The sequence below is a fragment of the Dendrobates tinctorius genome, unplaced genomic scaffold, assembly GCF_039654945.1.
Source record: "Dendrobates tinctorius isolate UK_male_01 unplaced genomic scaffold, ASM3965494v1 ptg000016l, whole genome shotgun sequence".
NCBI lineage: Eukaryota > Metazoa > Chordata > Amphibia > Anura > Dendrobatidae > Dendrobates > Dendrobates tinctorius.
In genome coordinates, this window is record NW_027361684.1 from 41,448,648 (window position 1) to 41,475,004 (window position 26,357).

Genomic DNA, 26,357 nt, shown 5'->3' on the forward strand with positions numbered 1-26,357 from the left:
CTAGTCCAAGTGGCCGCCTTACACAGTTGTGCCGAAGCCTGGTGCCGAATGGCCCAGGAGGCCCCTACCGCCCGCGTAGAGTGTGCCGTGATACCGGCCGGAAGAGGAGAATTGTTAAGGCGGTAAGCCTCTTGTTTGGTGGACTTGATCCACCTGGCAAGGGTAGCTTTGGAAGCCGGCAGACCCTTGTGAACGACTTCCGGAAGAGACTTCCGGAAGGGGGCAGTCCTAGACACATATATACGCAATGCCCTGACGAGGTCAAGCGTATGCAGAGCCTTCTCCACTCTGTGAACTGGAACCGGGCAAAGAGATGGCAGTGAAATTTCCTCATTGAGGTGGAAGCTGGACACAACCTTCGGAAGGAAAGATGGGACTGTACGGAGAACCACCTTGTCCTGGTGAAAAGCCAGGAAAGGTCGTCTGCAAGAGAGTGCTGAAAGTTCAGACACCCTGCGTAGCGAGGTGATTGCCACCAGAAAAACCACCTGTGATAGAAGGCGGAGTGAGACTTCCTTAAGGGGTTCGAAAGGTGGTGCCTGCAATGCTGTCAGGACCAGGTTGAGGTCCCATGTCTCCAGTGGACGTCTGTAGGGGGGAACCAATTGGGAAACCCCCTGGAGAAAAGTCCTCACTTGCGGCTTGTTAGCAATGTGTCTCTGAAAGAGCACTGAGAGCGCTGACACCTGGCTCTTAAGCGAGCCCAGGGATAGCATGGCATCCAGGCCCGATTGAAGGAAACCGAGTACCTTTGGGAGGGAGTAGGGGAGTGGGTTCTGTCCACGAGATTCGCACCAGGTAAAGAAAGCTCTCCAGGTACGGTAATCTTGGCGGAAGCTGGCTTCCGTGCCCTGATCATGGTTCTAATGACATCCGGTGAAAACCCTGCCTGGGTTAGAACCCAGGTCTCAATGGCCACGTCGTCAAATTGAGAGCCCCTGAGTTCTGATGGTAGAACGGGCCTTGTGACAGAAGGTCGGGACGGTCGGGGAGACGCCAGGGGGCATCTGCTGTAAGTTGTACGATGTCGGCATACCATCTGCGTCTGGGCCAGTCTGGCACGATCAGGATGGTTGGAATGCCCTCTTGTTTGATCTTTCTCACAACTCTGGAGATCAGGGGGAGGGGTGGAAAAATGTACAGAAGCTGGAACTGGGTCCAGTCCTGAACCAGGGCATCTGCTCCGAGCGACCGCGGATCGTGTGTCCTGGCCATGAAATTGGAGACCTTGGCATTGAGATGGGATGCCATGAGGTCCACGTCCGGGATGGCAGATCTGGTGAAAAATTTCGGGATGGAGAGACCACTCCCCCGAGTCCATTCCTTGTCTGCTGAGGAAGTCGGCTTCCCAGTTGTCCACACCCGGAATGTGGACCGCAGAGAGTACCGACCTCGTGTCTTCTGCCCAGTGGAGGATATGTGCCACTTCTCTCATCGCCTGGGTACTGCGGGTCCCGCCTTGGTGATTCACATATGCCACCGCTGTGGCATTGTCCGACTGTATTCTGATATGAGAGGCTGCCAGCAAGTGATGAAAGGCTCTCAATGCGAGGAAGATGGCCCGAATCTCCAGGATGTTGATGGGCATGGTCGCTTCCACTGGTGACCACTTGCCTTGTGCCCTGTGATGTAGGTGCACCGCACCCCAACCTGTCAGGCTTGCATCGGTGGTCAGAACCTTCCATTGACCTGAGAGGATTTTCCCCTTGCAAGCGAGGTTGGCTTGAGCCACCAGTGCAGGGACCTCCTGGTTTTCGATGTTAGCCGGAACTCCATGTCCAGGGAGAAAGGATTCCCAGGACTTGAGGATGGCTAGTTGAAGAGGCCTGAGGTGAAACTGGCCAAATGGTACCGCCTCCATTGCTGCTGCCATCCTGCCGAGTACTCTCTTGGCAAACCGGAGAGATCGGGAGGGAATTGTGGAGGAGTATGCGGACTCCTAGACGGAGAGCCAGTGCCTTGTCCCTGGGAAGGAGCACTAGACCTCTGGAGGTGTCGAATAACATTCCCAGGAAGATCAGAGACTGACTCGGGGTAGTTGACGACTTTTGTAAATTGACTAACCAGCCCAGGTGACTCAGAGTGTCGATAGTGCTTGAGACGCTGACCTCGCAATCCTTGAAGGTGGAAGCCTTGATAAGAAGGTCGTCCAGGTATGGAACGACTACGATGCCTCTGGAGTGTAGAACGTCCATGGTGGCTGCCATGATCTTGGTAAACGTTCTGGGAGCCGTGGCGAGTCAGAACGGGAGAGCCACGAACTGGTAGTGGTCCTGGTTGATTGCGAATCTGAGAAATCGCTGATGGGCGGTAGCAATCGGTATATGTAGGTATGCGTCTTGTATGTCTATGGAGGCGAGATATTGTCCTTGCTCCATGGACGCAATGATTGACCGAAGGGACTCCATGCGAAAATGACGAACCCGAACATACTTGTTGAGTTGTTTGAGGTCTAGTATGGGCCGGACGCTGCCTCCCTTCTTTCGGACTACGAACAGATTGGAGTAGAACCCTCGGAAGCGCTCGTCTGCGGGAACCGGTACTATGACCCTGTCTGAAGGAGGGAGGAAGCGGCTTGATGGAAGGCACGAGCCTTGTCTGGCGGTTTTGGGGGAATAGAGAGGAAGAACCGGTGCGGTGGGCTGGAAGTGAACTCGATCTTGTATCCGGAAGACACTATTTCCTTGACCCACCTGTCTTCTGTAATCGGCAGCCAGACTTGCTAAAAGAGTAGCAGTCATCCGCCTACGGGTGGGGTGTCTTCCGGAGTTTGTGAGTCATGATGAGGAGAAAGTCTGAGGTTTTCCTCCTTTGGGCTTTGCCTGGCCTGTTTTCGACTGCCAGGTCCTGTCCAGCCTCTGCGCCGCCCGTGGGTTGTCTCTGCGCGGAGAGCGGTTACGATTTTGTGCTGGGTGTGAGACGGACTAGCCTGAAGAATTCTGAAAGGATCGGAATAGAGTTTGGTTACGCCTTTTGAACGTGCGTTTGGGTTTTAGTTGTGGGAGAGAGGTACTCTTACCCCCAGTGGCATTGGATATCATGGTGTCCAACTTTTCACCGAAAAGCCGCCCACTGAGGTACGGGAGATGTGTGAGGGACTTCTTTGAGGCCGAGTCCGCCTTCCATTCCCGCAACCAAAGAATACGCCGGATCGTGATGGCGTTTGATGATATACCCGCTACACCTCTTGCGGAATTCAGAGCTGCATGAAGCATGTAATCTGCTACCACCGCTATTTGAACCGCCTGGTCCGACAGCTCAGGATTTGTGGCTTGGAGGCCAGCCTGCAGTTTTATGGCCCAAGCCAGAATGGCTTTGGCCGCCCAGACTGAAGCGAAAGCGGGAGCCAGAGAGGCCCCTGCCGCTTCGAAGATTGAACGAGCCATGCGTTCTACCTGCCGGTCTGCTGTGTCCCTGAGGGTTGAGCTATCTGGCAGTGAGAGGAGGGTCTGTGCTGCTAGCCTAGAGACTGGGGGGTCCACTTCGGGTGGATCTGTCCACTCCTTGGTGTCCTTCTGTGGGAAGGGGTACCTTGCTTCCAAATATTTACGATTGGCAAATTTCTTCTCAGGCTGCGCAAACTGCTTAGTAAGTATCGCCTGAAATTCCGGGTGATTAGAGAAGACCTTTGGTGGTTTCAGAACACTTTCACAGCAAATCTTGTGTTCTGGGGCTTCCGGGGTTGGATCAGAAATATCCAGCACCCGATGGATGGAAGAGATTATGTCCTCAACTAGCGCTGTATTGCTAGGGGGGACAAGGTACCAAAGACCTCTCCATTTCGTTGTCTGAGTCGGAGTCACAGATGCCTTCCGAATCCTGCGTGTCGCTAAGGCGTTCCCTGGTGGGTCAACTGGGGCGGAGGTCCTCTGTGGTCGGGGATCGCTGAGGAGATCTGCGTTGTCTGTCTCTGTTAGGGGACGGTCTAGGTGACCTGGAACCACGATGTCTCTCCCTGGAGGGGGATGACCGTGTGCTATGGGATGATGCAGATGACCGCGACCTGTGGGTCCGCTTACGTCTGTGAGTGTCGCAAATGGCATGTCCTTGAGACAAGCCGTCCCTTTGCTGGGTAACGTTCATAGCTGAGACATGACCCTGCAGAGCCTGAAGTAGTGTAGAGGTTAGATTATCTATGGACTGTGTCATAGACTGCGACACCTGAGTAGCCCATTCCGGCGTGGTAGCAGACGCTGAAGCATTGGTAGGGGCTTCTTGGGGTTCTGACACAGTATTTTGGATACAATCCCGGCAGTGCGGGTACGTGCTGCCACTGGGGAGAGTGGTTTTGCAGGCTGTGAAGAATGTATAAAAGCAGTCCTGCCTGGTTCTTTTCCTTGAGCCCAGCATAGTGCACAGAGGCTGGCTAGCAGGGACCTTACAGGGGTGGCAACGCAGAGGAAACCTATAGGAGAGCCTTATAGGTAATATGGATTCACAGCTGAGTAGAGAGAACCCAGCTGTGATCTTACCCCACCAGTGTGCCCCTAGGTCCAGCGCCGACAAATCACAGTCCTGTGCCCCCCGGAGACTGCTGACATTGCTGCTGATGTCAAAGATGGCTTCTGCTGCAGCAAAGATGGCCACCGTGAAGATGAGGAGGAGAAGAAGGGGGCGGAGAGCTGAGAAAGGGCGCGCAGGGCTATGTAAAAATGCGCCCTTTCTGCCTCGATCCGCCCCTTCTATGACACTGTAGAGTGTCATATTCGTCATCCGGGGGGGCGGGGAGGAGGCGACAGCTTCAGCTAGGCTGAAGCCGCGGTCTAAATTAGCAGCCTGATGCCCAGAAGGGCCCCAGGGCGGGGCAGATGTCCGGGAGGGGGTTGGATCTGAACCAGACCCTCCCCGGATTGGAAGGCAGAATAGCGGTGGGGCTGGCAGCAATAGCGGTTCCATGTGAGGGGTCCCCCTGAGGCACTATGGAGCTGGTGCCGCAGAGACAGGGGCGCAGGGAGCACTGTCTCTGTATGTGCCATGTCTGCCTGCACTCTCCCCCGGCCCCAACAGGAGACGGCAGCAGGGCTGGGGTCCCCGGCTGTTTAAGCTGCAGAATGCTGCCTCGTACAGACCCTACCTGAGGCGTCTCAACCTAATACCCCCAGAGGGGGATTAGGGAGGGTGTGTCTGTCGCCATCAGGGGGTCTTCATCCTCGCCTCGACCTCAACCCAGACCCCAAAGGGGTTGGGGAAGGAGGGGGGTCTCGACTTCGGACCAGTACCCGAGGGACTGGGGAAGGAGCGACATGGGGAATAGCCATCTCCACTTCAACCGGGCACCCCATAATAGGGGGCCGAGGAAGGAGCCATGTCGGGAGTCTCACTGGAGACCCACTTTTCTTCATCTGTAATCCGTCGGAAAAAAAACGGAGTAAAAATAAAAAAACAAAATCTTTAGGTGTGCCTCCTTGTGACACTAAGCAAAAACTGGAGAAGTCTGACGCCGTCCAGGGGTGTATACTGCAGAGGAGGAGCCAAAGTTAATCTTTTTTAGATTATGCATAGTGTCTCCTCCTAGTGGACAGCAGCATAACACCCATGGTTCTGTGTCCCCCCAATGAGGCGACAGAGTAATTACTCATGGTTTAACACAGTCATGACATGACATATATGTACGCGTCCCTGTCTTTGATGCAGGCTGACACTGAGCCCAAATATTTCCCAGCAGATGATTGTTGATTTAATCAGACATCTGGTGTCTAACTGCCGTGGGTGAAGAAGAGCTGTGCCCATAACTTTTAACCTGTCAATCCTGCTAAATTTAACTAACATGCACCAGCAGGAAGGGGCATCATTCCATGCAACCACTGGCATGTCCATGATGTGATGGAGGGGCGCCGAAGGGTTGCCATGACAGTGTGAGCTCTGCTGAAGTTCCCCATGCTTGGCATGACTATTCTGCTGTGAAAGCCAGCTCGTAGCTGGCGCTCATAGGAGACCATGATTTTATCTATACATAGCAGTGTTGATTAATCACCAAGTATAGCACAAGTGATCACACAAAAGCAGCTTCAAGCCCACTAAGTGAACTATTACATACAGTAAAAAGTTAGGAACAAGAAAGATGAAATCACCCCCTTTCACCCCCAATTTCTGACAGCGGCAATTAACTCATGCTTACCGGAAGGGTGTCAAATCCCGCCCATTAGTGACCCCATCACAAGATCACGGGACACCAATGGGTCAGCATGACAACCAGAGGCCTGAAGCAGACCTCTATGGTTCTCATTGCCGAATTGCTACGAGCGCCACCTTTCCTTTGGTGCTTATAGCAAGTGAGCATTTCTGCTACATACAGGCGATCTGATCATCACCTGTGTGCAGCAGAGGCGATCAAAGTAATGCAGCTTCCAGTCTCACATGGAGGCTATTGCAGCATGCAAAAAGTTAAAAAAAAGTTTGAAAAAAAAAAAATATAAAAGTTCAAATCACCCCCTTTCACCCCATTCAAAAATAAATGAAATGCACACATTTGGAATCGCCGTGTTCAGAATCACTCGATAAATATAAAAGAATTAACCCGTTCGCTAAATGTTGTAAAGAGAAAAAAAAAAAAATTCAGAACGTCAGAATTACATTTTATTTCGGTCGCCATTACAATAAAAAAGTGATCAAAAGATTGTATCTACACCAAATTGGGATCAATAAAAGTCAGCTCGTGACTCAAAAAATAAGCCCTCACCCAGCCCGAGAGAACAAAAAATGGAGACGCTACAGGTCCCAGAAAATGGCGCCTTTTTAAACCAAATTTTGGAATTTTTTCTTCACCACTTAAAAAAAAAAAGAACCTAGAAATGTTTGGTGTCTTAACTTGCAATGACCTGGAGAATCATAATTGCAGTTCAGTTTCAGCATTTAGTGAACATGGAGAAAAAAAAACCCAACAACTGGAATTACACATTTTTTGCAATTTCACCACAATGCAATTTTTCCCCCCCGTTTGTACACGATATGTTAATACAAAGTGTCGTTCAAAAGTACAACTTGACTCGCCAAAAACAAGCTCACACCTGGCCTAACAATGTCCAATGTTAAATAAGGTACATATAACAGATACAATAAATAGACATTTACATGGCATGTACAATAAATACGATTAACGTTAAAGGGAAAGGGTACATAACATCCAACATTAATAAATATTAATATACATATATACACACACATATATCTGTACACTTACGGATACTCCTTTGTGTCCCTTACAATTATCTACCTCTAAACCTGCTGTGTCTGAACAAATACCGTTAACCTGCGCCCTTTGAGTTCCCCCTGTTTGATCCGGAACCTTTCCCTGTTCTCGTCTAGCCTGAAGTCGCATCTGTGGAATCTGACCCCCTGAAGCCGCTCCTGTGGTACTTGAGCCAGAAACAGCACCTGCGGTTCCGTGCCTGCCAGTGACTCTGTGCCTGTGTGGCCAGCTACTCCGGGTCATAGCCTGTGTGCCACCCTTGGAGTCAACAGCTGCGATATCGAACACTGCCCTGGGTGCGGCACCTGGCGACCACCTCTCGTTCAAGTCTAGCTCCATCATCAGGAGCTCTAGTGTAAAACCAAGTGGTCATTTGACCGTGCACCTCCAGGTAAGTCCGGTCCAAGGCAAGGGTATAACAGTAGTCCTATAATAATACATTATTTTTGTACCCAATGTGGTCTAGCCTCTATTATCTGCTATTCTGTACAGCTGGTAATTTGTCAAATCCATTTTGTTCATACTCCGTTCTATTCATCAATTTTCACAGTGACAAAAGTTTCCCATAGATATGAAAGGAGGTCACCAATCATACAGCAGTATGCCTCCCACACATAAAGATGCCTTTTTGGCCAAAAGAGCATGTATAAAAAAAAAAAAGATCCCGCTATTGGAGGCGGATACCCTATAAAGCTGGTTTCACATTCGCGTTAAAACAACGCTGCGCCCTGCGTCGTTAAGCCCCGCCCCGAGCCGGCTCCCTGCCCGCCCCATCCGGGATCACCGCCTACTTTCGCATTTGCACGCATGCGATCGGCGCACCCTATCTTTAGCATAGGGTGCGCAGATCATGCGCTGCCAGTGTGAAAGTAGCGTGCTGCGCACTTTTGACGGTGCACCGTCAAAAGTGCGCAGCACGCTACTTTCACACTGGCAGCGCATGATCTGCGCACCCTATGCTAAAGATAGGGTGCGCCGATCGCATGCGTGCAAATGCGAAAGTAGGCGGTGATCCCGGATGGGGCGGGCAGGGAGCCGGCTCGGGGCGGGGCTTAACGACGCAGGGCGCAGCGTTGTTTTAACGCAAATGTGAAACCAGCCTTAGTCAGTACCCGACCTTTAATAAGTGTTGTAACAGGAGACATTAGCCAAGCCAGAGACCCATCTACAGGCAGCTGTTTGAAGGAGGGTGGGATTGCCTGTGATCAGTGTAGATCAGTGTGTGGGGGAAGGATCCATCACCCCCAGGGGTGGATTAAGGGTAGCCAGGGCCCGGGGCAGTTCAGACTCTGTGGGCCCCCCTCGTCACGTGACGGGGGTCACGAATCGTAGAGCCACACTCTACATAGAGAATAATGGGGCCTCCAGCACCGACCTCCACCCGCAGAGACACACTCCACATAGAGAATAATGGAGCCTCCAGCACCGACCTCCACCCGCAGAGCCGCACTCCACATAGAGAATAATGGTGCCTCCAGCACCGACCTCCACCCGCAGAGCCACACTCCACAAAGAGAATAATGGAGCCTCCAGCACTGACCTCCACCCGCAGAGCCGCACTCCACATAGAGAATAATGGAGCCTCCAGCACTGACCTCCACCCGCAGAGCCGCACTCCACATAGAGAATAATGGAGCCTCCAGCACTGACCTCCACCCGCAGAGCCGCACTCCACATAGAGAATAATGGAGCCTCCAGCACCGACCTCCACCCGCAGAGCCGCACTCCACATAGAGAATAATGGAGCCTCCAGCACCGATCACCACCCGCAGAGCCACACTCCACATAGAGAATAATGGAGCCTCCAGCACCGACCTCCACCCGCAGAGCCACACTCCACATAGAGAATAATGGGGCCTCCAGCACCAACCTCCACCCGCAGAGCCGCACTCCACATACATGGCTGCTCTCAGTGCTCTGTGCTATGCGCACAGGACCTGTGATGAGGTCACAGGAGGGGAGGAGACAGGGGTCACATGATCGCAGGCCCTGACACCTTACCTCCTGTGATCTCATCACAAGCCTTTGCACGCTACCAGCAGCATCAGCGTTCATGCTACTTGTAGATGCTGCTGGTAGCAGAGCACATAATGCCGCCCCCACGGTCACTCACTTTTAGGTGGGGAGAAGATGGAGTGCCATTGCAGCAGCCAGCAGGAATGTGGTGGGGGCCCCCTTAGAAGCTCTTGTGGTGGGGGCCCCGGGGCTGAAGCCCCGCCTGCCCTGCCTATAATCCGGCCCTGCGCGGTGGCGGATTATAATGGGGCAATTTACTGGCCTGGGCTGTGGGCCCCTTAACCCCACTGGGCCCGGGGCAACTGCCCAAATTGACCTCATTATAATCCGCCACTGATCACCCCCATGTGCCCCAAATACTTAATTGATGCCTAAAACACATAGAAAGTTATCCTGGTCTTAAGGATTTTATTTGAAGTGTTGATTTTTTCATAAGATTTGCTTTCTTAGCAGAACAGCTGCCACACTCCATCAAGAAGACAGGACGGTTACACATAATCAGTCCTGCCAGTCAGACACACTGACAGCAAAGCTGGACGGTTAAAATTGTTTCTGCAATGATGCATGGCCCAGTCGCCCCAGCAGAATCATCTGCCACCATACCAGGAGACAGCGTCCCGAGGACATAAACCCATCGGCATATGGACTATGTGACGCACTAATATTCTATAGAGTTATAGAACTAAAGCTTAAATTAAAGCCCCCATATAATGTCCTAATATTGTAATGAAGTCTTTTGTTAAAATTTGGCTCTGAAAAATATATATAAAGACCTATATGTACAGTGGGGAAAAAAAGTATTTAGTCAGCCACTAATTGTGCAAGTTCTCCCACTTAAAAAGATGAGAGAGGCCTGTAATTGACATCATAGGTAGACCACAACTATGGAGAGTCAAAATGAGAAAACAAATCCAGAAAATCACCTTGTCTGATTTGGCCCATGCGAGTTTGAACGAGCATCACATGCTTGAAACAAAGTTGTTTTTATCCTATGTCATTGAAAGGCTGGTTAAAAGGTTCAATAGAGACTTGTAGGATTGCTGCTTCCAACAGGTGGCGCTATCTATTTCTAGTTTTCTTCATCTCTGAAGAGGCAGTTTGCATTATATACAGTATTTATTTTATACACACACAGTAAAGAAAAAAATAAATTACACATACACACAAATATATTAGTGTGTATATGTAATTTCTTTATTTTATTTAATATATATATATATATATATATATATATATACAAACTACCTCTTCAGAGAGTAAGAGGACTAGAACTCCATAGTGCCACTCATGTGTTAAACCCAACATGAAAGTGGAGCAGATCGTGAGATACGGGTGGAGTTTTGATAATGAACATGTATTAGTGAGCTTTATATAAAGCAACATTAAACACATGTAACTCAATTAACAAGCACACGGCATTAAGTATCCAACATATCTACAACTGCACAGAAAGGCCAGGGATTACATTGTAATCATCAATCCTCAACGACAATGTCAGAGTGTGAAGACAACAAATAACTGTATATAAAGTAAGCCATACAAATGACATCGCTGGCTGCACGCCGCCATCTCTTCAGACTCCCCCATACACATGAACACTCGGCTCAGAGGAGCAGTCAAGCGCCAGACCTCCACGTGCTCCTGATCACCTCATCGGAAGCACACTGAGTAGAATGAGGAGTACTCTGGTTGGAATTCAACTGACACTGGAATGGAATGGCTGTCAGACACTTAGAGAAGCTGATTTTTATAAAACTGTGCAGTGGTCTCTTAATTTTTGCCAGAGCTGTATGAATATCATCGCTTATTTGCGAACTCCTTCATGACAACATAAATGGTATTGGAAAGTGCCCTTGAAAATTGTTCACTTTAAAGTGTAACCGTCATTGAAAGTTATATTGTAGAAATCAATAATACCTGTGAAAATAAGAAACTTTATAATTCAGAGGGTGAAGTATTAAACACATCAAGCATCAATTTTCTAAGTAAATATACTTCTAAAGCTGCTATTGACATGAAATTCTTACCAGATGTCGATAGCAACCTATCTAGTACATCAAACTATAGAGGTCCATAAAAGAAAGTTGTGTGCAAAGAGAAATGACAGGAAAGAAAAAAAAGCTATTTAACACGCTTACTGAAATGAATGTAATACTTCGTACAAAAGCCTTTACTGGTGATGACTAGTGTTGAGCAATACCATCCGATATAGAGAAATATCGGATCGGACTGGATCGGCCCGATACCCAAAAAGTATCAGGTATTGCCGATTCCGATACCGGAAGTCCCATTCAAGTCAATGGGACAGAAATATTGGAATTCAAAAAAACCCTTTTTTTGCTTGTACATCCAGTTCGGGAGGGGGGAAGAATGTGGGCGGTGCGTTGGCGGACAATGTGCGTGTCTGTGTGTGCGGGTGGGGTCTGTACGGGCCTGCCGGGGGCCTGTGCCGGCTGTCGGGGGTCTGTATGGGCCTGCCGGGGGCCTGTGCCGGCTGTCGGGGGTCTGTACGGGCCTGCCGGGGGCCTGTGCCGGATGTCGGGGGTCTGTACGAGCCTGCCGGGGGCCTGTGCCGGCTGTCGGTCGTCTGTACGGGCCTGCCGGGGGTCTGTACGGGCCTGCCGGGGGCCTGTGCCGGCTGTCGGGGGTCTGTACGGGCCTGCCGGGGGCCTGTGCCGGCTGTCGGGGGTCTGTATGGGCCTGCTGGGTGCCTGTGCCGGTTGTCGGGGGTCTGTACGGGACTGCCGGGGGCCTGTGCCAGCTGCCGGGGGTCTGTGCGGGCCTGCTGGGGGTCTTGTGTGTGTGCAGGCATCGTCCGATGGGACAACAAGTCCCATCGGGCTATGCCTGCTACAATGACAGTGATTGACACATTAGCCAATGATGGGATAGTAGTAGTCCCATCATCCGGCTAATGTGTTGAATGTAAAAAAAACAAAAAAAAAACCCATACATACTACATACATACTACATACATACTACATATATACAACATTCATACAACATACATACTACATACTACATGCATACTTCATATATACTACATTCATACAACATACATACATACTACATACTTCATATATACTACATCCATACAACATACATACATACTACATATATACAACATTCATACAACATACATACTTCATGCATACTTCATATATACTACATTCATACAACATACATACATACTACATATATACAACATTCATACAACATACATACATACTACATGCATACTTCATATATACTACATTCATACAACATACATACATATTACATACTTCATATATACTACATTCATACAACATACATACATACTACATATATACTACATTCATACAACATACATACATACTACATATATACTACATTCATACAACATACATAAATACTACATACTTCATATATACTACATTCATACAACATACATACACTACATTCATACAACATACATACATACTACATATATACTACATTCATACAACATACATACATACTACATATATACTACATTCATACAACATACATACATACTGCATACTTCATATATACTACATTCATACAACATACATACATACTACATATATACTACATTCATACAACATACATAAATACTACATACTTCATATATACTACATTCATACAACATACATACACTACATTCATACAACATACATACATACTACATATATACTACATTCATACAACATACATACATACTACATATATACTACATTCATACAACATACATACATACTGCATACTTCATATATACTACATTAATAATAATAATAATAAATTTTATTTTTATAGCGCCGACATATTCCGCAGCACTTTACATTTCAGAGGGGATTTGTACAGACAATAGACATTACAGCATAACAATAATCACATACAGTAGATTATAACAAATACCAAAAGGAAAGAGGGCCCTGCTCGCAAGCTTACAGTCTATGAGGAAAGAGGGAGACACGAAAGGTGGGTGGTAACAGTTACCCTGATTGTATGGACCAGTCATAATGTTAAGTGTGTAACAGTACAGACACAGAGGGCTAATGGAGGCATAAAGCATGTGGGAACATGATGCGGGGAACCTGGTTATGGTAAAACTTTTGGCTCTGCCACACAGGGATAGATTAGGTTAATGTGTTGGGGTGGTAGGCCAGTCTGAATAAATGCGTTTTCAGGACACGCTTAAAATTGTGGGGATTGGGGACTAATCGTATTGACCTGGGAAGTGCATTCCAAAGAATTGGCGCGGCACGTGTAAAGTCTTGGAGACGGGAGTGGGAGGTTCTGACTATTGAGGATGCTAATCTCAGATCATCAGCAGAACGGAGGGCGCGGGTAGGGTGGTATACTGAAACAAGGGAGGAGATGTAGGGTGGTGCTGAGCGCTGGAGGGCTTTGTGAGTGAGGGTAATAAGTTTATACTGAATTCTGGAGTGGATGGGTAGCCAGTGTAATGACTGGCACAAGGTAGAGGCATCGGTGTAACGATTGATGAGGAATATGATCCTGGCTGCAGCATTCAAGACAGATTGGAGGGGGGAGAGTTTGGTAAGAGGGAGGCCGATTAGAAGAGAGTTACAATAGTCGAGACGAGAATGAATAAGAGAAACAGTAAGAGGTTTTGCAGAGTCAAAGGTAAGAAAAGGTCGAATTCTAGAAATGTTTTTGAGGTGCAGATGACAAGAGCGAGCCAGTGATCGAATGTGGGGGGCAAAGGAAAGCTCGGAATCAAGTATGACCCCAAGACAGCGGGCCTGTTGCTGGGGAGTAATAGTGGAACCACACACAGAAATGGCAATGTCGGGTATAGGTACATTAGTAGAGGGAGGAAACACCAGGAGTTCAGTCTTTGACAGGTTCAGTTTCAGATATAGTGAGGACATGATATTAGACACAGCGTTTAGACAATCGCCGGTGTTTTCTAGAAAGGCTGGCGTGATGTCAGGAGAAGAAGCGTATAATTGGGTGTCGTCAGCATAGAGATGGTACTGGAAATCAAATCTACTGATTGTTTGACCAATAGGGGCAGTGTACAAGGAGAAGAGGAGGGGACCTAGAACCGATCCTTGGGGGACCCCAACAGTAAGGGGAAGATGAGAGGAGGAGGAACTGGCAAAAGATACAGTAAAGGAGCGGTCGGAGAGATAGGAGGAGAACCAGGAGAGAACGGTATCCTTGAGGCCAATGGAACGGAGCATAGTGAGGAGGAGCTGATGATCCACAGTGTCGAATGCTGCAGAGAGATCCAAGAGAATTAGCATGGAGTAGTGACCATTTGATTTAGCTGTTAGCAGATCATTAGAGACTTTAGTGAGTGCAGTTTCAGTGGAGTGTAAAGAGCGGAAACCGGATTGGAGAGGGTCGAGAAGAGAGTTTTCTGAGAGATAGCGGATAAGACGGGAGTGGACCAGGCGTTCCAGGAGTTTAGAGATAAAGGGAAGATTAGAGACAGGTCTATAGTTAGCGGCACAGTTTTGGTCGAGGGATGGTTTTTTAAGTAGTGGATGTATGATGGCATGCTTAAATGAGAAGGGAAAAATACCAGAAGAGAGAGAGAGGTTAAATATTTTAGTTAGGTGAGGGGTGACAGCAGGGGAAAGGGACTGAAGGAGCTGTGACGGAAATGGGTCACTGGTGCAAGTAGTTGGGCGAGAAGATGCAAGGAGCCTGCTTACTTCTTCTTCTGTGACTGGTTCAAAATCAGAGAGTGAGTTCGATGCAGTGGGGGAGGGAGGACAGTGCATGGTATGAGGTGATTGGGAGATAATTTCCTGTCGGATCTGGTCAATTTTTTCTTTGAAGTAATTGGCCAGATCGTCAGCTCGGAGCTCCGTGGTTGGGGCCTGTACTCTTGGATTGAGTAGAGAATGAAAAGTGTCAAAGAGACGTTTCGGGTTATTGGACAGTGAGGTGATGAGGGTGTTGAAATAGGTTTGTTTGGAGAGGTGAAGGGCAGTGTTGTATGTTCTAAGCATAAACTTAAAATACAACATACATACATACTACATATATACTACATTCATACAGCATACATACATACATACTACATAATACATACATACTACATATATGCAAAATTCATACAACATACATACATACTTCATATATACTACATTCATACAACATACATACTACATATATACTACATTCATACAACATACATACATACATACATACATAGTACATACTACATACATACAACATACATACAACATGCTACAGACATACAACATACATACTACATACATACTACATACAATACATTCATACAATACATACATATAGACATACAGTACATATAACATAGAGTACATACTCACCAACACTTGTCACTTTGGTCCCCAAAGCCAGTGTCATCTATGAAAAAATATGAAAATAACAAACAAGCGATAGACTCCCTGATCCGCAGAAATCCACGAGGGTCCCACGCCGATCTCCCGTGGAGAACAGCAGCATCAGCTGATGCGACCGCTCTCTAGGGGCCCCAGGAATACAATGACGGGAGGTAGGTATCCTTCCGCACTGTATTCCTCCACCACTGTAAAAAAATAGTCCCTAGTCTCACTTTTGGCATTGCTGTGTGAGAAAGTTCCCACGCAGCTTTTGCCATAAAGTGACACCAGTGAACGATAGTAACCTCCCAGTGATGCAGTGCAGATCGTCGTGGCTCGTGAGACACTCGTGGATTTCTGCGGATCAGGAAGTATATCGCTTGTTTGTTATTTTCTAATTTTTTTCATAGATGACACTGGCTTCGGGGAACAAAGTGACAAGTGATGGTGAGTATGTACTCTATGTTATATGTACTGTATGTCTATATGTGTGTATTGTATGAATGTATGAATGTATTGTATATAGTATGTATGTAGTATGTATGTTGTATGTCTGTAGCATGTTGTATGTACTATGTATGTATGTTGTATGAATGTAGTATATATGTAGTATGCATGTATTGTATGAATGTATGAATGTATTGTATGTGATATTTAGTATGTATGTATGCAGTATGTATGTTGTATGTCTGTAGCATGTTGTATGTATGTTGTATGTATGTAGTAAGTATGTAGTATGTATGTTGTATGAACGTAGTATATATGTTGTATGTATGTAGTATGTATGTATGTTGTATGAATGTAGTGTATGTATGTTGTATGAATGTAGTATATATGTTGTATGTATGTAGTATGTATGTATGTTGTATGAATGTAGTATATATGTAGTATGTATGTAGTATGTATGTACAGTGGGGAAAAAAAGTATTTAGTCAGTCAGCAATAGTGCAAGTTCCACCACTTAAAAAGATGAGAGGCGTCTGTAATTTACATCATAGGTAGACCTCAACTATGGGAGACAAACTGAGAAAAAAAAATCCGGAAAATCACATTGTCTGTTTTTTTTTCATTTTATTTGCATATTATGGTGGAAAATAAGTATTTGGTCAGAAACAAAATTTCATCTCAATACTTTGTGATATATCCTTTGTTGGCAATGACAGAGGTCAAACGTTTTCTGTAAGTCTTCACAAGATTGCCACACACTGTTGTTGGTATGTTGGCCCATTCCTCCATGCAGATCTCCTCTAGAGCAGTGATGTTTTTGGCTTTTCGCTTGGCAACACGGACTTTGAACTCCCTCCAAAGGTTTTCTATAGGGTTGAGATCTGGAGACTGGCTAGGCCATTCCAGGACCTTGAAATGTTTCTTACGAAGCCACTCCTTCGTTGCCCTGGCGGTGTGCTTTGGATCATTGTCATGTTGAAAGACCCAGCCACGTTTCATCTTCAATGCCCTTGCTGATGGAAGGAGGTTTGCACTCAAAATCTCACGATACATGGCCCCATTCATTCTTTCATGTACCCGGATCAGTCGTCCTGGCCCCTTTGCAGAGAAACAGCCCCAAAGCATGATGTTTCCACCACCATGCTTTACAGTAGGTATGGTGTTTGATGGATGCAACTCAGTATTCTTTTTTCTCCAAACACGACAAGTTGTGTTTCTACCAAACAGTTCCAGTTTGGTTTCATCAGACCATAGGACATTCTCCCAAAACTCCTCTGGATCATCCAAATGCTCTCTAGCAAACTTCAGACGGGCCCGGACATGTACAGGCTTAAGCAGTGGGACACGTCTGGCACTGCAGGATCTGAGTCCATGGTGGCGTAGTGTGTTACTTATGGTAGGCCTTGTTACATTGGTCCCAGCTCTCTGCAGTTCATTCACTAGGTCCCCCCGTGTGGTTCTGGGATTTTTGCTCACCGTTCTTGTGATCATTCTGACCCCACGGGGTGGGATTTTGCGTGGAGCACCAGATCGAGGGAGATTATCAGTGGTCTTGTATGTCTTCCATTTTCTAATTATTGCTCCCACAGTTGATTTCTTCACTCCAAGCTGGTTGGCTATTGCAGATTCAGTCTTCCCAGCCTGGTGCAGGGCTACAATTTTGTTTCTGGTGTCCTTTGACAGCTCTTTGGTCTTCACCATAGTGGAGTTTGGAGTCAGACTGTTTGAGGGTGTGCACAGGTGTCTTTTTATACTGATAACAAGTTTAAACAGGTGCCATTACTACAGGTAATGAGTGGAGGAAAGAGGAGACTCTTAAAGAAGAAGTTACAGGTCTGTGAGAGCCAGAAATCTTGATTGCTTGTTTCTGACCAAATACTTATTTTCCACCATAATATGCAAATAAAATGAAAAAAAAAACAGACAATGTGATTTTCTGGATTTTTTTTTCTCAGTTTGTCTCCCATAGTTGAGGTCTACCTATGATGTAAATTACAGACGCCTCTCATCTTTTTAAGTGGTGGAACTTGCACTATTGCTGACTGACTAAATACTTTTTTTCCCCACTGTATGTTGTATGAATGTTGTATATATGTAGTCTGTATGTATGTTGTATGAATGTAGTATGTATGTATGTTGTATGAATGTTGTATATATGTAGTATGTATGTAGTATGTATGTTTTTTTTTTTACATTCAACACATTAGCCGGATGATGGGACTTCTACTGTCCCATCATTGGCTAATGTGTCAATCACTGTTATTGTAGCAGGCATAGCCCGATGGGACTTGTAGTCCCATCGGACGATGCCCGCACACACACAAGACCCCCGGCAGGCCCACACTGACCACCAGCAGCCGGCACAGGCCCCCGGCAGGCCCGTACAGACCCCCTGCAGTCGGCACAGACCGCGCATCATGATGACATAATTTCAGCAGCCAATCACAGCCACAATAGTGGCTCATTGCATTATGGGGACTTCCGATACCGGTATCCGATATTGAAAAAATATCGGTACTCGGTATCGGAATTCCGATACAGCGAATATCGGCCGATACCCGATATTTGCAGTATCGGAATGCTCAACACTAGTGATGACAGCTTCAAAATACCTCTTGTATGGAAAAACTAGTCGCATGCATTGCTCAGGTGCGATTTTGGTTCATTTTTCCACACACAAGTCAAATCCTAAAGGTTCCATGGGTTCCTTCCATGAACTGAGCTTCAATTCCTTCCATAAATTTTCTATTGGATTCAGGACAGGTGATTGGCTGGGCCATTCTAACAGCTTTATTTTCTTTTTCTGATACCAATGGATAGTTTCCTTGGCTTTGTGTTTAGGATGTGACGCGCCCCAGAGGCCGTGGGGTACTCGGCACCGGGCCCGTAGATTTCTATGGGAGATGTCACAGTGGCAGTGGCCCGGTCCGTGGCCTCAGGCAGTCAATGTAAAAGAGGTAGAGTGATGGGGATAAAGTTATTATGGTAATTCGTGACGCCACCTGGTCAGGGTGACCAGCGCTGCGGTGTTGCTTCCCTGGGATGGGTGTTGAGTGCAGCTATGATGTTGTAGCCCTCCACAGGTAGGGCTGTAGTCCCAGGGCAGAGTAGATGAGGTTAGTAAATGAGGAGATGGTGTGAGGAAGTAGATGTAGCAGAGCCGGGTGCAAGGCACAGGAATAAGTAGAGGACACAAAGGCATGTAGTTCCAAGGCTTTACTCACAGTCTGGTGCACACAGATGCCCGCTTCGGTGCCGTGTCCTCCAGGTCAGGGGCTCAGCCGACTTCCAGGCAAGGTAAAGTACACCGTTCCAACACTCCTCCAACATGTGCCTTCTCTGAACGTCTCCTCACTAGCACTTAAACTGAAGTACTTGTAGTTGTGTCTTAAACTCAAGTTCCTCCTTTCAGATGTTCTTAGAACCCTACTCGTACGGCAGACAGCTGTAGCCCGCTTCGGGGACTTCCTACTCTCAGGTCCCGGCTCACACCCGTTGCTGTTGTGCCCTCGAGTCTTAGGTGGGAATAAAGTGGTGACAACTTCTATTCCTCCGGTTTCTGCTGCAGGACCGTCAGTATCCATACAACCTCGGAGACCGGACTCCGGACCATGCGCTTCAAACTCAAGGAAGGGCTCTGCTCTCACCCTTGTCCTCAGTTCTTTTCTCCCCACGTTCCATACTAATCTATCTTCCTTCTGAAGAATTAGGCTTTCTTTTGCTCCTTCCCGTGCCAACAGCTCCGGGTCACAGGAGACTGCTGCAGCACTTGCTTTCATTCCATCCCTCTCAGGGGATCTCTTCTCTCCAACTGACCCTTTCCTAGTATTCTCCCGCTCTCTTGTGCAGCCTAAGCTCCACCCACCTCCCCAGCACTCTTCGTGTTCCAAGCAGGGAACCACAAAGGGTGCCCTGCTACACTACTGGTGTATGTGAGATGTGAGTGTTGGAGTGTGGACAGGTGTCTCCACCTTACCTGGATAGTGGGGTACCACACCTTAGGAGGAGGTGCAGTACCTCTGTGGTGACTGAACCCTCAGGGGCGCCACAGATGTCCTCCCTCATTTCATTTTCATCACCCTGATAGGTGATAGCAGATCATCAAGAATGTCTTGTTACAGTATATTTAGCCTCCCTTGAATTACATGAAGTTTGCCAGTGCTGTATGCTGAAAAATATGATATTTCTACTTCAAAAATTCATTCTTAGTATGGTGTTTTGGGGGTGATATTATTATTATTATTTACTTATATAGCGCCACTAATTTCATGGTGCTGTACATGAGAAGGGTTTACATACAAAGTTATAGATATCGTTAACAGTAAACAAATTTACAATGACAGACTGGTGCAGAGGGGAGAAGACCCTGTCCTTGCGGACTTGCATTCTACGGGATAGTGGGAAAGAGACAGAAGGTCGGGGATGCAGCAGCTCTGGTGGTGATGAGGCGGCAGCTCAGGCGGTGGTGAGGCGGCAGAATGGTCATTGCAGGCTGTAAGCTTTCCTGAAAAGATGGGTTTTCAGGTTCCATTTGAAGGATCCGAGGGTGGTGGATAATCGGACGTGTTGAGGCGTGGAATTCCAGAGGATAGGGGATATTCAGGAGAAATCTTGGAGGCGGTTGTGTGAGAAACGAATAAGTGTGGAGGAGAGTAGGAGGTCTTGGGAGGATCGAAGATTACGTGAGGGAAGATATTGAGAGATTAGTTCAGAGATATAGAATCATAGAATTGTAGAGTTGGAAGGGACCTCCTGGGCCATCTGGTCCAACCCCCTGCTCAAAGCAGGATTCGCTAAGTCATCTCAGACAGATGTCTGTCCAGCCTCTTTTTGAAGACTTCTATTGAAGAAGAACTCACCACCTCTCGTGGCAGTCTGTTGCACTCATTGATCACTCTAACTGTTAAAAAGTTTTTTCTAATATCTAATCTGTGTCTCCTCCCATTTAGTTTCATCCCATTGCTTCTAGTCTTTCCTTGTGCAAATGAGAATAAAGATGATCCTTCTACAATGTGATAGCCTTTGGGATATTTGTAGACAGCTATTATGTCTCCTCTCAGTCGCTCTTTTCTGAACTTGCTCCAGTTTGTTGATGTCTTTTTTAAAATGTGGTGACCAAAACTGTACACGGTATTCCAGATGAGGTCTGACCAAAGAGGAGTAGAGGGCAATATAGAGCAATAGAGGGCAGTATAGGGAGGGGAAAGGTTGTGGATGGCTTTGTAGGTCAGTGTTAGTAGTTTGAATTGGATTCGTTGGGGAATTGGGAGCCAATGGAGGGATTTGCAGAGGGTGGAGACAGGGGAGTAGCGAGGAGAGAGGTGGGTTAGTCAGGCAGCAGAATTGAGGACAGACTGGAGTGGTGCAAGAGAGTTAGCAGGGAGGCCACAGAGGAGAGTGTTGCAGTAGCCAAGGCGGGAGATGATGAGGGCATGTACAAGAGTTTTAGTAGATTGAGGACTGAGTGATATGCAGTGCCTTTTGGACTCCCAAATATTGTGTGTATTCTGGCATCCAAAGAGTTCAACTTTGGTCTCATCTGCCCCGACTATATTCTCCCAGTATTTTACAGGCTTGTCTAAATGTAGTTGAGCAACCTTAAAATGTGCTAGAATATGCTTTTTGTTCAGCAATAGGGTCTTGGTGATGAGCGTGCATACAGTCCATGGAGGTTGAGTGTATTACTTTGATTTCTTTGAAACAATTGTACCTGCTGATACCAGGTATTTTTTGTATCTCTCCACAGGTTGTCCTGACTTGTGGACAACTCTTCTGATAATTCTTTTTATACCTCTACCTGAAATATAGAAAGCTCCTTGCCGTGACCGGTTTAGGGTGAAATTGTGCTTTTTACTTCCTTATTATTTCCCCAACTTTCCTCACTTTAACCTTCAGTAGTTTAGAAATTCTTCTGTAACCAATGTCAATCAGTATGTTTTGCAACAATAAGGTTTTGAAGGTCTTGAGACACTTCACTGGTTTTACACATGAGATGTTTCTTTTGTGGCACCTTGATAATGAGACACCTTTTTATAGACCATCAGTTGAACAGCTGATATTTTTTACTAAATGACAGGATTGCTTTCTAACTACTGATAGATTTCAGCTGGTGTCATCACTTTCCATGGCTATTTGCACCTGTTTTTTTTCATGTTTTCAATACTTTTTCCCTGTGCCATTTCTCATTATTATACACCTTAATTTATGGTATGATTTCTTTACCCGTGTGGATTGGATGGGTTATTACCGACATCTGGTGGGAATTTCATGTCAATAGTACCTTTAGAAATATATTTAGTTAGAAAATTGGTGACATGTTCAATATGGATTTCACCCACTGTATATTATATGAGAGAAATCTACTTCTTTCTCCTCCAGGACTAATGATTCATTTTCAAAATTTTCAATTCCCGGGTAAAATCTGTATTCATTGAAGACAGATTGTCAGATTACTGAGATAGGAGATGACAGCTTCTACCCATAGTATTCTACGTAGAGGGGAAAAAGGAGGCGCTAAAGGCAGAGCTCCTCCCTTTACACGGAATCTTACAAAAACACCAACTGCCATCTCCTATCTCAGTAATGTAACAACCTGTCTTCACTGAATACAGATTTTTACCCAGGAATTGAAAAAAAATGTGATCAGTCCAGGAACAGAAAAAAAAGCAGATTTCTCTGATGAGATATATTACAAAGTTGCTTACTTTCTTGTGTACTACTGATTTATAACAGTGCAGGGGATGGAAAAAACACCATTATGGCCGGGGTCACTCTCGTGAGAAACTCGCACGAGTCTTGTGTCTCAATACCCGGCACTGCCGCCGGCACTCGGGATCGGAGCCTTCAGCTGCATAGAAATACATGCAGCCGCACACTCAGGACACGAGTGCCAGTAATAGTGCCCGGTATTGAGACGCGAGGCTCGTGCGAGTTTCTCGCAAGTGTGACCCTGGCCTAAAACAGAAAATCACCAATTGACCTGTGCTTTGGACTGTGAGCTGAGCTAGGCATCTACCTGTGTTCTATGTTTGGTTTCCACTTATGTCATTTTCACCAAAACCTTTCCAAAGTTCTCCTTACACATTAGATATCAGCCGAACCCGCTTAGGCCAACAGTCTAATGTGTATGAGGACCCTGGACAAATTATGGCGGGGGGGAGTTAAAGATTCAGTTTGTCGTTTTATCAGCATACACAAGAGACAAATGTAGAATGATAATAACGCAGCAAAAAAAAAAAAAGGAAAGACAAGCAGAAAACAACACAAGAAAAACCAAGCAAATCCTGCTTTTTTCTGCAGCTTCTTTACTGCCAAGAGAGATTTTTCTGCAGAAAAAAAAACACATCACGAACACCCAGTGTGAACATCGCCTTAGACTCATTCTGATTCTTTTGTTTTGCAGACTACGAGAGGCTCTGAATCAGGCGGAAGCCGAGCTGAAAGGCTTGATCCGTAAGCAGCTGTCTCTAGAGGAAGAGATCCAAGTGAAGGAAAACACTCTGTACATCCATGAAGTGATCTGTATGCAGATGAGAGAAGCCATCTCCATTAACAACTTCTAGATGTGAGATGTGCGGCTTCTCGGCCATTCTACTTGAACATGCTGAGTTCTCTATGGAAAATGGAAAAAAATAAATATATGAAAGCAATAAATACACATATTTATTCACCCACATTACTGCATTCTCACCTGTATATGATTCCTCTATTTCGCTCTGTAATCGCCCGATCAGACAGAAACAATGAAGATGGAGTAAACCTTTTAAAGGGATTGTCTTTTTTTGTATTTATTTATAAATATGGGAACTAAAAATGCATTAATAACCTAACCATTCTAACCCCTCCATCGCTCGATCACTGCTGCTCCTCAGTCCTACAGAGATGACATCACTTCATTCAAATGACCGCTGCAGTCAATCATTGCCCCCGGCAATGACCAACATGGAAAATGATGGCTCTCCGTATTCAAGGGTGAAAAAAGGAAAAGAGAAAGTTATATCATTAAAAGGGTTTCTGTTAATATTTTACTTATTATAGTCCATACAATTCCAAGGGTTAAAAATATTAAACAGGTTACTCACCGGCTCCTGCACCAGTGTCGCTGCTCCGCCGCTGCGCCTGGTGTTTGCTACCAGCTGCGGTGATGTCAGAGCTACAGCGCAAGTTTCCACTGCAGCCAATCAGTGGGCTCAATACCTTGTGCTGTATTCATTATAATATCTGTAAAGCACAGCAGACTATGAGGGCGCGTATAAGTAACATAAAAGAAAATGAGAGGAAGGGCCCAGCTCAGATATTGATATGAACCAATCAGCCAAGAACTGTCCTCCTGAGTTGTGTAGAGCTGAGAAGTGGAGCAGATGTTGTCACAAGGCAGCTTTACTAGACAATGTGTTGCAGATTTTTTTTTATATAATATTCAATATATAATCAATTATCTATAATACAAAATGGAATGTACTGTTTAAACTTTATTTCTTTTCCTGCAGCCGCTTGGGGCTACCATTTGTATTTGCTGGTGTGCAGGTGTCTGAGCATGTCACTTAGGGCTCATACATGCGAGAAACTCAGACAAGTCTCGCACGTCAATACCTGACACTGACGCCGGCACTCGGGACCGGAGTGTTCAGCTGCATAGAAATACATGCAGCCGCACGCTCCGATCCGAGTGCTGGTGGCAGTGCCGGGTATTAAGATGCAAGACTTGTCTGAGCTTCTCGCAGGTGCGGACTGGGGCTGAAATTCAGGCCAGGCATTTGAAATCACACAGGCCCATGCTGTCCCCGCCCCTAAGCACCAGATGGTATTTATTACTAATATTATCCTGGATGGAGGAAAGCAAGATTTATTACAAGATCAATATTTCTAATGATATCTGTGGCCTGTTGGGGTAAGTGACGGACTCAGCTCCGTCACAACTCTTAACAGCATGGGTGTCTTGAGAACATCGATTCTATCAACAATGTAGCAGACAAGGCAGCCCACGACCAGATAGGCCCTTCTGGCTTTTGCCAGAATTGCCAGATGGCCAGTCTGGCCCTGGTTTCTCGCGTGTGAGTATGAGCCCTTGTCGCAGATACGGCCGCCTCTGGGCATAGGTGGCTGAAGTCGGTGTCCATCGGTATCTCCTACATTGTGGCAGCCTCAGCTGGGAGCTGAGCACACCTCCAATTCTCAGCTGAGGGAGGAGTGTGGTGCCATTTTATTGTAGTCATAGAATGGTAGAGTTGGAAGGGACCTCCTGGTCCAACCCCCCGTTCAATGCAGGATTCACTAAACCATCCCAGACAGATGACTGTCCAGCCTCTGTTTGAAGACTTCCATTGAAGGAGAACTCACCACCTCTCGTGGCAGCCTATTCCACTCATTGATCATCCTGTCAAAAAGTTTTTTCTAATATCTAATCTGTGTCTCCTCCCATTCAGTCTCATCCCATTGCTTCTAGTCTTTCCTTGTGCAAATGAGAATAAAGATGATCCTTCTACAATGTGACAGCCCTTGAGATATTTGTTGACAGCTATTAAGTCTCCTCTCAGTCTTCTTTTTTTCTACACATTCCCAGATCCTTTAACCGTTCCTCATAGGACATGGTTTGAATTTACTGCTGTGTCTGCAGACAACTGAATGAGGAGTTACAATGACTGAATAGAGCCTTGTATCTAAACCTAGTAAATGTCATCCTCCCTTTTCCTCTCGCAAACACCCAGGAGAGGGGAGCAGTGACGTCAGATGTGTGTGCAGACCCCGCCCACATTTACAGTAGTCTAAAGTAAGTTAGCCCTACACTAGATTTTCATGGCTTATTTCAGCAGCTGGACCCCCTAGTGTTTAAAACTGGAAAATATCAATGCCTTTAAAGGGAACCTGTCAGCTGTTTTGGCCGCTATAAGCTGCGGCCACTGCCTATCAGGGCTTATCTACAGCATTCTATCTATAATGCTGTAGATAAGCCCCCGATCCGACCTGTAAGATAAGAAAGACAAGTTTTATTATACTCACCGGGGGGGGCGGTCCGATGAGTGTCTCAGGTCCGGGTCTGGCGCCTCCCATCTTCTTGCAATGCCGTCCTCCTGCTTGCTTCATCACTCCCCGGCATCACGTTCTTGCGCAGGCGTAATACTTATCTGCCTTGTTGAGGGGCAGAGTAAAGTACTGCAGTGCGCAGGCGCAGGACCTCTCTGACTTTTCCCGGTGCCTGCGCACTTCAGTACTTTACTCTGCCCCTCAACAGGGCAAATAAGTATTATGCCTGCGCAGGAGCGAGGAATCAACAGGAGGGCGGCATCGCAAGAAGATGGGAGGCGCCGGACCAGGACCTGCAACACCCATCGGACCGGACTGTAGGTATGTATAATAAA

General features: G+C 46.5%; 1 protein-coding gene across 1 annotated transcript in view; it reads left to right on the forward strand.

Moving 5' to 3' along the window:
• Positions 1–23,770, forward strand: part of LOC141080493 (uncharacterized) — a 131,505-nt gene extending 107,735 nt beyond the window's left edge. The window contains exon 9 of the mRNA XM_073565739.1: positions 23,402–23,770. Coding sequence (XP_073421840.1) covers positions 23,402–23,418 — 17 coding nt within the window. The 3' untranslated portion in view covers positions 23,419–23,770. The remainder of the gene's footprint in view (positions 1–23,401) is intronic.
• Positions 23,771–26,357: the final 2,587 nt, after the last annotated feature.